Source organism: Neolamprologus multifasciatus, chromosome 22 (genome assembly GCF_963576455.1).
Source record: "Neolamprologus multifasciatus chromosome 22, fNeoMul1.2, whole genome shotgun sequence".
NCBI classification, from domain to species: Eukaryota; Metazoa; Chordata; class Actinopteri; order Cichliformes; family Cichlidae; genus Neolamprologus; species Neolamprologus multifasciatus.
Genome location: NC_140459.1, coordinates 24762830 through 24777558, shown reverse-complemented (window position 1 = coordinate 24777558; position 14729 = coordinate 24762830). Strand labels below are relative to the sequence as shown.

The 14729-nt window shown below is 42.3% G+C and overlaps 1 protein-coding gene across 1 annotated transcript; it reads left to right on the top strand.

Moving 5' to 3' along the window:
* Window positions 1-5839: 5839 nt before the first annotated feature.
* mturn (maturin, neural progenitor differentiation regulator homolog (Xenopus)) lies at window positions 5840-14578 on the top strand. The gene is made up of 3 exons (XM_085148069.1): window positions 5840-6415; window positions 10511-10633; window positions 13142-14578. The coding sequence occupies exons 1-3, from the start codon at window positions 6257-6259 to the stop codon at window positions 13247-13249; spliced, it is 390 nt and encodes a 129-aa protein (XP_085004195.1). The 5' UTR covers window positions 5840-6256; the 3' UTR covers window positions 13250-14578.
* Window positions 14579-14729: the final 151 nt, after the last annotated feature.

Genomic DNA, 14729 nt, shown 5'->3' with positions numbered 1-14729 from the left:
TACTTGCCAACCTTGAGACCTCAGAATTAGGGATACATACATTTTAAAATGTTTATTTATAGGATAAAATACGTTAAATGTCACCGTTATTATTGGCCGGCCCGGAAACAGCAGGGGTTTCCAAATTCAGAGGCTGCTTCCACCTGAGGACCCGGCCTTCGCAGTCTAAAGAAAGCCGGGTAGTACGGCACAAACTCCCTCGGTGGAGTGAAACTCTGCCGTCTGCTCCTTGCTATCTAAAATATAAACTATATGTATATATGTAAACTCTCGACCGTCTCACACTTTGTTTAATTAGTTTTCTGTTTGACGTTTATTCAGCTGTGTGAAAACCCCGGAGGAACCCACCAGAGGGATTAATAAAGTTTAATTTAATTTAATCTAATCTAATAACTTTAATCTCAGCCGAACCGATTTACTCACGAACAAATAAAACACTGAAAAAGCCAAACAATAGCATTTTTAAGTTATCAAAATGACTTATATATCATGTTTAACCCGAGTAGTGAAAGACCGCGGGGGTTTGAAAACAATGTGTCAGTCGGCTCAGATATTTGAAGTTTACACAGCTACATTCTCACCTGAAAATATGTTAAAAGTTTTTTTGCAACCCAGAAAAAGAAATTAGAGTAATATTAAAACTAAGCAGCTGCCGCCATTGTTGGAAACTGGAATTGGCTGGGCCGCGCTATTCTGCGATATGGTTTTTCAATTTTGTTGTCTGTTGTTCTGTTGAAAAACAGGAGAATGGTGGCTCCGGGAGATTTTTGGGAGGGACACTGAAATTCGGGATTCTCCCGGAAAAATCGGGAGGGTTGGCATGTATGGTTGTGGCAACATCACTAACCTTGTCAAACACCTCAGAGTAAATCATATCACAGAATATGACGAGCTTATGTTGAGGCGAACTGAAGAGGAGGAGAGGGACAGGTGCTGCTAGGGCGAGACAAACGTCTGTCACGGAGTCCTTTAGTGCTGCAGGCAGGCAAGGTGTTCAAATAGCAAATAGTTCAAATAACAACTTCAGATTTTTTATTTCTATATGATGAACTCTGCATTATTAAGTGATAAGAACAAGTAATCTGATTACCTGTAATCATTATGACGCTATAATTTGAGATACAATAAATAAAATAAGTTTTTGTACAAAGTATCGGTATCGGATCAGTATCGCCGATACCACCCTGAATATTACTTGGTATCGGATCGGAAAGGAAATCAGTGGTATCGCACATCACTATTCTTTAAGTTGCTTGAAGACGTTTCACCTCTCATCCGAGAAGCTTCTTCAGTTCTAAGGTCAAATGGTGGAGAGCAGTGTTGCCAACTCCTCAGTAAGGAAAATCGCTATTGGTTGTCCTAAAAGTCGCTAGAAGTCGCTAAATGACGTCATCACCTAATTTGCATAATTGGTCATGCTAATGTAATTGTAACCTATGCTGCTGGAGAGAGAAATAACATCGTGGACGAGACATAAAGTGAGCAAAAAACGTCCTAAATGCATTTAGAATTTATTTAGAACTACAAATTAAATTTCTTTTAGCAATTATTGTTTTTTGTAATGTCTTTTTTAGCGACTTTTTTTCTAAAAAAAAAAGTCGCTAGGGGGTCTGAAAACTCGCTAAATATAGCAACAAAGTCGCTAAGTTGGCAACACTGGTGGAGAGTCCCAGATATAAACCTAGTGGGAGTATCCCCCCACGGAGGGACAAAAGGACCCCCTGATGATCCTCTAATCGCCTGAGCCAAGGTGTGGAACTGGGTGTGGGTCCCAATCAGCCAGAGTTTCGGGTGAGTTCATTGTGAAACCTGGCCCCACCTTATCATGCGAATTCCTGAGGTCAGATGGCCAGGTTTCACAATGAACTCACCCGAAACTCTGGCTGATTGGGACCCACACCCAGTTCCACACCTTGGCTCAGGCGATTAGAGGATCATCAGGGGGTCCTTTTGTCCCTCCGTGAGGGGATACTCCCACTAGGTTTATATCTGGGACTCTCCACCATTTGACCTTAGAACTGAAGAAGCTTCTCGGATGAGAGGTGAAACGTCTTCAAGTAACTTAAAGAAGTCCAGACGCTTTTCTTTGCAAGCTCCTTTGACTACGATGACCTGGATGACTGAGAACCTTCACAGACTTATAAACAGTCCATTTACACAATGACTGAAACTACCGCACTGAATGAACAGTGGGCTTTGACGTCAGTTTCTTGATCATTGCAAACTGTCATGACCATTGATCTGCAACCACCGATCAATGACCACTGATCAGTGGCCATAAGCACCAGTTGGGGGATTTTACTGACGTGTGAGTCACGCTTTACAGCTGTTGGTCATTTTAATTACTTAGGATCTATAGCGGTGGGTAGCTTAGTCTAACATGAGGCCTCGGGGCCAGAATTGGCCAAGCAAAGACTCCATTTCGGACTACTGGACGGCTTTGAAAAATGCAAAGGACGGCATAAATACTTTACCTTTAAAATGTATTTTAATATTTAATATTATAATTTAGCGGCTTTTTCTTCTGGTAAAGACGTTCCCTATTGCCATTCATACTACAGAGTAATACTATGTAATACTATATAGGGCCAGTATTGCTGATAACAATACAGATACTGATACTTTTCATCTATAAAGACAGCTTAGCTGTGTATCATGATTTATAAGATAAGACAAGATAACCCTTATTAGTCCCACACGTGGGAAATTTGTTTTGTCACAGCAGGAAGTGGACAGTGCAAAAGTTATGAAGCAAAAATTAGAATACAATAAGAATAAATACAGTACACAACTGTACAGAATAGAATAAAATAAAATACTATATACAGTAGAATAAAATAGAATAAAATATACAATAAGATAAAGATAGAATACAAATGCTATATACAACTGAGTAAAAATACAACGATGCCAGAAAAGATTATTGCACATTAGTGTTATTGCACATTTGTGGATATGTGTTTGATCAGTTAAAGTATTTGTTGTGGAGTCTGACAGCAGTGGGGAGGAAAGACCTGCGAAATCTCTCCGTCCCACACCGTGGGTGCCGCAGTCTCCCACTGAAGGAGCTGCTCAGTGCTGTCAGAGTGTCCTGCATGGGGTGGGAGATGTTGTCCAACAGTGATGACAGCTTAGCCACCATTCTCCTGTCACTCACCACCTCCACTGGGTTCAGAGGGCATCCTAGAACAGAGCTGGCCCTTCGGATCAGCCTGTTCAGTCTCTTCCTGTCCCCAGCAGAGATGCTGCCACCCCAGCAGACCACACCATAAAAGATGGCTGAGGCCACCACAGAGTCATAGAAGGTCTTCAGGAGTGGGCCCTCCACTCCAAACGACCTGAGTCTCCGCAGCAGGTACAGCCTGCTCTGCCCTTTCCTGTAGATGGCGTCTGAGTTATGAGTCCAGTCCAGTCTGTTGTTCAGATGAACACCAAGGTACCTGTAGCTGTCCACAGCCTCAAAAACATACCTTGGATGTTCAGTGGTTGCAGTGGAGAATGCTTGTGCCTGTGGAAGTCTACCACCAGCTCCTTGGTTTTACTGCCGTTGATCTGGAGGTAGTTCAGCTTGCACCAGTCCAGGTATGACTCATCAGAAGTTTGCAAATTCTGAACACACTTTAATGTCTACTAAATCACTGTGATTTTACAATAACGAGTTAACACAATAAAAACATGCCTTTCAGCGTTTTATGCATTTTGTTTATTTTTGGAGACCTGATATGTAAATGTGCCTGTCTCTAAAGCACAACGTATGTTGTTTACATGTGCTATAAGCTATGAATAAAATAGACCTGACAGTCAACACAAAAAGACTTTGAGATGTCATGTAGATATATATACCGTTATATGTATATTTTTATATATGGTATATGTTTTAATTCACAAAAAAGTGACTTCACACAATTCAGTGAACTTAGAGGATAGAAACAAAGTATCGATCCAAAACCAGCGTTGTTATTGATACTATTAATATTTGGATTGATCTGCTCACCTTTGCCCATGAAATAAAATATGTTTAAAATCCCTGGCTTGTAATAACACAACTGATCTACAAAGACCAGGCACTGAACAAATGATACAGAGTACAAAGTACAGTATTTGAATTGATAGTTAGATTAGACACCCTCTCCAAAGCCTACTGGTTGGGTAGAGGAGCAGAATGCTCTCCTCATCATGCTGCAGTCCGGGAGGACCTTGGTCCCCATTGCACCCTTTAACACCCTCTGACCCCTATGCAGCCCTCAAATCATCTTCTCTCACTCATGCACACTTCTGGTACAGCCACAGTCTTTTATCTGTTATCTTTAAATGTTTTTATCCCTATTTTTTGTACAATTTAATTATTTTATTAATGGATTTATGGTTGTGACTGGAGGAATACTTATTTTTAAAATGATCTGCTGGATATTTGAATTTGAATAAACAATCTATATCAAGTAGAGTCAGTGTAGGAAAGTTACATTCCCACTGATATGATCTGCAGTAATCCAGTGGTGTTATTTCTATTAATTTATTGTTATTCATTTATTCTTTCAAACCACACCCTGCAGATACATCCTCATACTGTAATATTAGTTTATCACTGAATATGTAGATGTTTGTATCTATTTACCATTACTGACTGAATCAGATTAGCATGATGCTATATACAGGTGGGATTTGAAGTAAGCCATGTGCTGATAATATTCGGTCATGTCAATTTTAAAACAAATATAAATAATTGTTTTTTGTCGCAATCTGCCAAATTCCCCAATATTATTCTTTTATCTCAAACAGACTTCCTCTTAGACCCGTTCCAACTTGACAGAGCCCATTATGGGAGGTACAACAGTTACTAGTTTTACGGGTGTCGCTCGCCCCCTGTTGGTGAGGACTCCGTGGAGCAGGCAGAGTCAGACTGGGGGGCGGGGGGCACTAATGGAAGCGGTAATTAATGTAAACACTGTAGACACACTGTTTATGCAGGAGAGTGGTTCCCAGTACTGTGTAGGCTACGTGCCACTATAGTTTTTAAGGGTCCTCAGTAAACAGAGAAGAAAATGGAACAGTTTGGAAATATTTTACACTTATTTAGGCTGCCAGTAAAGCTGATATAGTGCTTATTTCAGCTTATTATTATAGCAAGATCAGTGCTTGCTATGTAAGACATGCTGACTTTTAACAGGTTATTTATTTTGTGGCCCTTTTTGAGTTTGACTCACACATACAGTTCCCTTTGTCTAAAACAGATATTGTGAAATGAACAAATGTGATAATTAAGGCTTAATCATTTTACTGCAAAAATGAGTCAGCATTGAGTCTGTATCAAGTGAGCTATTTCCATTATTTAAATAAAGTATTTTTCAGTTTAACTTGTGATTCCCTGCCTCTTTGGAGCTAAAAGACGCCACCTAAACACACTATTGAGCATCAATATCAGGACCTGGAACGGTAGTACTGGTCCTGATATTGACCCAAAAACAAATGTCCATTACAGAGGACATAAATGAATAGGCTGGGTCTCGGGAGGACATACCACTTCACGGTGGGACATAAATCTAACAATTGACCCCGTTTGAAGATGACGGGCGCTCACGTGCTTTCGGTCACATCAGGTGGCCTTCAGAAGAGATGCAGTTGGCATAATGTCGAAAATTGGAAGTCTGTTTGGGTGGAAAACCGGAGAAAATGTGTGTGTGTCTGTGTTTTTATTGCTTGCACACTAGAAACCAGTAACTATGCCATGGCAGCAATGGCCCATTAATATATGATGACCTCACACTCTTTCATATGGAAGTATGACAGGACTTGCAGGCTGTCGCATGATCTCAGCTCTGTGGGTGATGAGAGCAGGTTAAACGCTTCGCTGGCGTTGTCATCCTCCTGTGCCAGCAGTGAGAAAGTTAGGGTTAGGCTTATAGCGTCTCCGTTATGGACGGCTGCCCGGCTCCACTCGTCGTCATCGCGTTTTCTCCAGCGTCCTCCTGCGTATGCATGCATGCGACCGAAGGGCTGATTTCATAACGTGAGGAGGAAGAGAGGAATGGGGTTCTGAGCACGGATGAGCGCCAGACCCCGCTAGGCTGTGTGCGCCAACAGCGTTATCTTTATTCCCGAGCCATGCAGAAGGCGCACTGAGGGAGATGCGGTATAGTGGAGGCTGCTGATGCTGCGGGCAAATCAGCTGTTAGGCCTATTTTGCGTCTTGAGCATCATCGCCGCGACGGCCAAAGAGACAGAGACACCAGGGACACCGCAGAGCGGATAACAGAGGATGGAGTTCAAGCATCTGGTGGAGGCGGCGGAGAAGTGGTGCTCCGGTAACCCCTTCGACCTCATCTTCGCCGAGGAGGACGACGAGAGGCGGCTGGACTTTTACGCAGAGCCCGGCGTCTCTTTCTACGTGCTGTGTCCCGGCGGCACCGACAGCTTTGTAAGTGCTCGATCTCCTGCAAGGCCTCGTCTCTGCGCGCTCTCTCCTAGGTGTGTCGAGGTTCGGCTGGAGGTGCGCGTTCGGCCCCGGGTTTTCTAGCTGATGGATGTGGGAGAGGAGAGGAGGGGATGATGTCATTTCAGTTTGGGTGCACCTCACCCACCCCTCCTCCAACCGCCCTTCTTTCCCCTCAAAGTATATATGTTGCTTATTTATCCAGCATATAATCAACTCTGCTATGGGCACAAAACAGGAAAGCCTTATGACTTTCATAATAAAAGCCGTCGCCATCATGAGGATTTTGCGACATTAAACAGTTCATTTTTATTTCTAAATTGAAATTGATTTAGAAATAAAAATAAAAGCTTCCTATTTCGGGCTTTTATGTTTCCCCCCTATTTGAAGGCAATTTTATTACTTGAAAAACTTTAAAGGCCAGTGCTTGTTGTCACAAATACAAAAAATATTTTACATTTTTGCCATCATGCTTTTATTTTGAAAGAGTTATTGCTGCTGGGTTTCAGGTTAAGCCTACTCTTATTAGAAATGTTTGTCTAGACACGGCAAAGTTTACCAGTTGACGTTTTATTTCTAACACTTGATTTACTGTGACTAAATGTGCCTCCTTAGAAGATAATCCAAACAGCTGTGACTGCGATGAAACACTGATTCCTGGTGTTTTCTCTGAAAAGGTCCTAAATAAAAGGGGCGTGGTTGAAGAAACACCCATCCTCCACCCCTGGCTGCAATTTTCATCTGGCCTTAAAGCACTAAAAGTGCTGCTTATAGATGAAAAAATGATAGCCTTAATTTTTAATGGCCTCGCTCATATGCCTCGCAGTGGTTTGATCCGCTGCCTTCCTGTTCCTTCTCTTCTTTACTTTTCAAAAGTGAACTTAAAAATAAGACAAGAGTGAGAAATTTTTAGCTCAGTTTCTTTGCAGTTGAATCTTGTGCTTCGAAGCAACTGCCATTTTTTGATGGGGCCGCCGTGACTCGTTTGGCCCCCATGCCACCACATTTTTAAAAATCCTGGATACGCCCCTGCTAAACAAGAGACTCTGCCTTAAAAACAGCGTGCACTAACCACTCTAAAGAAACTAGATGGGCTCATTAAAAGCCCCAAACCTCCAACCACACTACACTGCAGCTATGCTGTAAGCTCAGTGTCTTTGTAGCTCCAGCGCTGCTGTGATCAGCCACATGCTGTCTTGAAGCATAGCTGTATCATATATCAGTGTGCTGCAGTGGTGGCGTTATGAGTCCTAAAGCCCCAGAGGCCAGGCCCGCCCTCCTCGCTCCTCCTGCTCAGTGACAGGGGCCAACAGGGCGGGGAGCAGATGGTGATGACCCAGGAGCCAGGGCGTCTGCTCGGTCAATAACACATTATGTCCCTGTCTGCGTTGTGTTTGTTTGCAAGCATCGTCTGGACTATCCTGCAGACAGGAGAGCAGCATTAGAGCCGGGGTTTTCCATCGCTGTGCGTGAAGAAACTGTGACGTTTATAGCTGCTGCACAATTAATTACCCAGTCTCTCTGACACACACAGACACACATAAAGCGCAGGTGCTTAAATGCATCATGTGACTCGATGTCTGTTAGCACCAACTTCCTTTTTTCTCTCTGTTTCTCTCTCAGCTCACAGTTTTCTACAGCTTTTTAATCTGGTGCTCGCCAACTGCTGCAGGCCTGCCACTCTCTCTCTCTGTTTTTAACACACACACACACACACACACACTAACAGTTCACCGTCTGCTATGCACATTTAAATAAGCTTGAATAACTCTCTGTCTCTCTGCAGGACTCTTGAGATCTATACTCTCCCCGCGATCAATACTGCTATGAGCAGGAGGTCTCACATGCTGTTTTTCTCTGATCCTCTCTCTCTCTTCCACACACACACACACACACACACACACACACACACACACACACACACACACACACACACACACACACACGCAGGGCATCATCTTGTCACTTAGCTGCACCATAACAATAACCATAACGATAATTTGTTTCCTTCCCTGTAATTTCCCTCTGGATATGATACAGTAGTGTTTGTCTTTAGCAATCCACATCACCCGTTGTGGCGTTCAGCTGCTGAAAAACAAGAAGAATTGAACGTTCCACGTGACTCCACAGACGCCCCTCTGCTTATCAGAGCTGTAGCTGCCGTACAATCAATTACAGAGTCACGCACACAGCTGTGGTTGGTAGGTGGGGTCAGCTGTTTCAGTGGAGACGCTGGCTGACGTGAGAGTCCGTCCATTGGGGTTGAAGTGGAGCGCATTCCCAGCAAAGTTGGAGCTGAAGAGCCGTTGGTAACAGCGTGTTTACATTTTCAAGCCGCCCCCCCTCCCCCCCCATCCCCCCCCTCATGGGCTGTGTTGCACCATTTCACAAGAATCGCTCTCTCTCTCTTGACTCTTGCAGTTCTTATCTTGAATTTTCACTGAATCATCAGCAGTGATGACATTAAGATAGTTTTTGATGAGATTTTAAGGGACTAATCAACGGATGACGCAGTATAATGAAGTAAGAGTACTCAAGGGACTTTCAGTTTTCAACTGAGATTAAATTTCATTGTCTTTTTCCCCAGGATGTTCAGATAACGATGATCACTGTACCACAAATGCTGCAATAACCAACCAACCAACCAACCAACAAAGCCTCACGGCTACATGTAAAACAACTTTTTGTGTTTTTTTTGCTCCTTTTTTGCCATGTCATTCTGCACATTTGATTTGGTTTAGCTGACGACATTGCCTAATACATAACTTAACACAGTGGCCTTTAGACTCTAATTAAACTATAGCTATAAACATGAGCCAAATAGAGCAGCTCCAATGGGCTTTGTCATCAGTATTTATCTAACAATTCCTGTAAAGGCTTTGAGGTGGCCGACAGTATGTGCTCATGAGGAAGCTGATTTTAATCAGCGTGGAACTCGTACATCTGATGTATCAGATTTACATGGTGATAATTCACCGTGCTTTTGTGCTGACCATAAACACACTCACTTCCATTTCCATTGAGGTGTGCCTAAACTGTCAGCCCACGCTGTAAACTGATCCCGACTCGAAACTGCACCTGCGGTTTGTGCGTTTTGACCTAAAATACAGACAATGTAAGGCAGTTATTGTCGTTATTGTCTAAGAAGATTGTATCTAATTCACAGAGATGGGAATTGTGTAGTAGTCTGATCTCAAGAATTCTGTACAAAAGCCTCAAGCCACCCCTCATCTGATTACATTTTGCTTTTTAGGAGCCAAAAATGTTTTAATGTGATCTTGAGTAGCAGTTCTCCAGGATTTCTTTGGACGTCGGCTGCTTTTTTACTCACTTTCAGTCCGGTCCGTGTTTCATTTTCAGAGCTATGTTTTTAACACTGAGCATCAAAAGCAGAACCTAACTCAAAGGACAAACCAGTGTCACGCCTACATGTGACAGGACACTTAGCAAAGAACCAATTTTAAATGGCATCTTTAGGCAGTTTGTTGCTAGCAGCCTGGAGGAGGTCATGAGAGCGGCACAACAGTGAGCATCTGCGGCCATCTGTGAAACACGATGGATGATGTGGTGCATCATTTCAGCCAGTGGTGTTTGGGATCTTGTCAAAACTGATGGAATTGTGAAAACAAAAAAGCACAGTGAGATTTTTATTTAACATAAAATACCAACTAAACTGTATGTAAAACATATCTGAAGCATGGCACTGATCCCAAACACACTGACCATGCGGTAAAACACAAAATTGGTCATGATCTAAAGTCTGAACCTCAACATTACTGAAGCAGTGTGAGGAAGTAAAAATCCCCCCAAAAAGCAAAAGAAACACTGAGGATTAAAACAACAGACCGTGTATCAACACAAAGAACATGTCTTTCTCAGATTTAGTTGCATTGCTCTGTTTTTTTTCCTGTGCTGAATTTCCTGTGACTCAGTTTTGCTCACTTATCCATTAATTAAGTTGTGTACAGCCCACATGAGGCTACACCAGTGGAGGAAGTGTGACACTGTTACATCATGTGCTCTATTGTGTTTAAAGTGCATGGACAGAAATTGAAAGATTTTCATGATCTGTGTGTGCAGCATGTGTGGAGTGAGAGCGAGGACTGCCTTCCCTTCCTCCAGCTGGCCCAGGACTACATCTCCTCCTGTGGGAAGAAGACTCTGCTGGAGGTGCTGGAGAAAGTCTTCACATCCTTCAGGCCTGTAAGGAACAGAAGCGGGGATGTTCCCGGGGTCGCGTTTCACTTTTGGTTTTTGTACCCAACACACTGCATCAGCCACGGCTCTGTTCGCTGCGTCTTTTGCGGTCCTGAATAATTCTGTTCTCTCTCAAAATCATCACAACACATACTCTTAGAAATCAGACATTTCACTGTTGGCTTGTTTATCACTTGAGGATTTTGTGCATTTGTGCAATTTTCTTGTCTCTCAGGAATAAGAGAAATGATCTTTATTTCCCCAAATGTAAATCTGAAGCAGTTTTTTGGTAAATAATACATTTAAAAGGTGTAACAAGCAGTAATCAGTTTTTAAAAATTATTCAGTAAAAGGACCAGATGTTGTAGTCCCTAATAATGCTTTGCTTTATGTCATGATCCAAGCAGCCAGGAACACACAGGCACAAATATAATCTTCAAAAAAATGGGTTTTATACCCCCAAAAATGACAAGATGATTACAAAAATTCAAAATAACAAAAATAAAGTTTTTAAGAACCAAGTGGGCCCATAAAAGAGGTTAACTTAACAGAACGCTACTCAAAAGTCACTTAACAAAAACATAACTCAACAAACTGACCTGCCCAAATGAGAAACAGCTCCAGTTATATAGCAAATGAATAAACCATTATACACACCAAAGGTGAAAACTAAAGAGATAACAGCTAACCATCATTCAAGAAGAACCCCATTCCCCCTGCATGATCACAATAGATGGTCCAGTCCACTTTATTGGCTTCTGCATTTAAACCAGCTCCACCCTCAGCCTCCTCTTTCAAACCAGGAAGGACTGGAGTGGAGGTCAGGTAACTCAGAAAGAGCAGAAATATAATCAATATAACATACCTATATAAAATAACAAACAACGCAAAGCAAAGTCTATGCCACCATTTGGGCTATAGCTTAGTGCTGTCATGCATTACAGGTAAACTCAAAATATCAAATTAGTTAACTTATGGTCACAGAAGCTTTAGAGCATAACGTAAACATAAGATAAAAGACCAAATGAATATTACCTAAGTATCTCAGTTGTGTGGTTGCATGCATCCATGACACTTTAAATGGTGAGAATCTTGAGGGATGGCTGTTATGAGGAAAGGCAGCCCAGAAACTTTACCAGCAGCACACATCGTTGTGTACCTCAACTTTCGGTCTTTTACCCAAGCTAACCTGCCATTTTTTGGGGGGGATTAGAGATCTGATCTAGGTTATCGTATTAAGATTTGGGACACATTGTCAGTAGTGGACCTTGGATTCATTGGGTGTTTCGGGGCATTATCACTAGACACCCTCATCCAAGGAGTCCCTGCCAGGGTTGATCAGGCCCCGGAGTGTGTCACTGGTTTATGTTAAATTGTTATTTGTCTTATTCTTTCTTCTTTTCAGTTTCCTACAGTTTATTTTATCCTATCTATTCACTGCAACTGAGAAATAATACTTAACTCTTTAGCAGTTATAGAGCCTAACTTCTTCAAAGGGATAGAAAAGGTGATAGAGAGAAGTAAGACAAGAGGGACAAGATAGGAGAGCCGGAAGGGGGGCGCCTGATCTGGCTTCCCACACCTCCCCACCGGATCGGGCTGTTACTGCTTGAAGGTTATCATCACAAATACAAAAATCCATTTATCTATTTACTTAAGTATTGCAAGTTGCACTACTCTTAGCGACAGCGCTTCTTTGCCGTCACAAATGTGAAGCAATAATTTTGTGTAAAATGCATCTGAAATATATCAAATCAAAGATTTATTCAAATAATTAATCATGAAAGAAAATACATTTGGATTAAACTGAGTGTATATCAATCAGGTGAATTTCATTTGAACAGCTGTCGCTAAATTTAATGCTTTACACCGTACTTACACAGTAAAAAAATTACTGGGACATTTTTTTGCCTTTTTTAAAATAGTGTATGTAAAAAAAAAAACTGCATGAAAATGTTTAATTTTATAATATTTTAATCAATGTTAATAAATAAATATACAAACCTGAAACTGGTGAGGCTTGGAGACACATTTAAATGATAGTAAGTTACACAAGAGAAAAAGGCATTTTGTATTAAGTCAAAACCGGAGAAAAAGTCAAAGAAATGAAAAATGTTTAGTTTCCAAAAAAAAAGCTTTACATAATGTGTTACTTGTTTCGAGGTAGAGTTGGGCTGTTCCTGCTGTTTCCAGTCTTTATGCTAAACTGAGCTCACTGCCTTCTGGCTGTAACTGCACAGACGTGATAGGGGTATCATATTATATAACGCTCCCACTGCAAGGTGTGTTTTTCAGCAGTGAATCAAGGAATAACTGAGCAGAATTGGAAGGATTGTTTATTTAGTGGAAGAGAGAGAAACTAGACCGCTGACATAAAGGCTCCTTCTGAAAGACACTGAGTTGGTTTGCTTTGTGAAACTGTCTTCATGTTAGTTAGCAAAAAAAAGAGAGAGAGACAACGTAAACACACTTCATGGTCTAACACTGCATTCTCTTCCTCTTTGTCTCTGTTAGCTGCTGGGTCTCCCAGACTTAGAGGACGACAGTTTTGAGCATTACCACGCTGACATGGAGGGGGAACCCGGGCCCGACCACCAGCAGATGGGGGTCAGCCAGCAGTGATAATGCCCAAGGAGAAGCCCGGGCCTCAACACATTAAGCCCAATCACCTAATGACACACATTCGTACATATTTAAAGTGAACTTGCTTTAAAAAAAACAAAAAAACAAAACAAAAAAAATTGCACCGCCATGTTCTTGAATGTCTCAGTGGCTTTGCTTCCCAAAGAGTGCACGCTGCGGCACTTTTTTTCAGCCCCCTCCCCTTCGCCTCTCAAAATAAATGAACACACTTACACAAAAAATTTGGAGACTACGTGAGCGTAGCCATGTACAATGCAAGTATCTTAATCATTAGTTAAAGTTCCACAGCACAGCAATATTACATCAGCCTCAGCTGTTTCTTATGCAGGAATACAGTCAGATGTTACCGCAATACCCACTCCCCCCCACCACCAACCCCCTCTCAAACGGGGAGATGAATGTTGCAGATAGCCTGCTTTCTTTACCTGACATACGCAGGGGTGAAAACTAACGGTTTGTGGCAACATGAGGCAATCGGCGCTCTAGCAAAGTTCATTTTCCACCTCATGGAGGGAAAGAGGGAGGGAACTGAACAACGGCTCTCAGACCCTTCCCTGTTTTAAACACACGCTTAGAGAAGTCATATAGGAAACCGTTTTAAAGACGTTTTACAGTCGCTCCTCGCGTGGAAATCAAAGTGTGCAGCTTTACAGTAGCATGGAACCTTTTTTCCCCCCCACCCACCCCCATCCCCAAGGTGTGTTTGTGTTAATGTTTCCAAATGCAGCACACCTCAAAAGACTTTCAAGTCACTTTATGAGGATGTTTTAATCATGTAATTATGGTATGACCGTCACAGCTATGACCCATGCTGCAGCTTGATAAGCCCTTACCCAGACTGGGTGTCCCAGACTGCCCCCTTCCAAGTTCTTGTATCCAGTAGTCTTCCTGGTTGTTGGTGGTTCACACTTTGCTCTCTTTTCTCGGCAGCATCTGAGGAGATACCTTCTTTAAAGCTTGTACATCATCATAAATGTAATAAGGGCACACACCCAGACCCCTGAGTGGTATCACAGGGAAGGGGGAACATATTTGTTGTTAGCCACCCTCAGCTTAGCCTTGTTACTTTCTAACCTCAGTGTTGTAGTGTCACACCTGATGCACTGCAACGCTTCAGGCCACCCACGCCCACCCACAGCTGCCTTCAACCACTAGATCTACATGCAAGACTCTTTCAGACCTTTTACCCATTTACTTTTTTTTGCTTGTACGGTTTTGTCTACTTTGTTGCCTGGGCGTTCCTCATTCAGTGTGTCTTTTGTTTGTCCTCATGTGTGTGAAACTGGTCAATAAACAGTGTGAACAGAGTGTCCCGACAGCTGTTTTTTTTCTTTAATCTCAAACGCCACGAGTTAATGAAAGACAAAGCATCAAATATGGAGGGCATTTCATATCAGAGTGGACTGGTGACCTGCTGCTGTGCCAAAGACCTGCTGGTGTTACTGGGGTTGACGTCACG

Bases quoted from the DNA above. Each gene is read 5' to 3' on its own strand.
- mturn (XM_085148069.1), top strand. From the start codon at position 6,257: ATGGAGTTCAAGCATCTGGTGGAGGCGGCGGAGAAGTGGTGCTCCGGT. The intron at 6,416-10,510 runs GTAAGTGCTCGA...CTGTGTGTGCAG, and splicing joins CCGGCGGCACCGACAGCTTT to CATGTGTGGAGTGAGAGCGA. The intron at 10,634-13,141 runs GTAAGGAACAGA...TGTCTCTGTTAG, and splicing joins TCTTCACATCCTTCAGGCCT to CTGCTGGGTCTCCCAGACTT.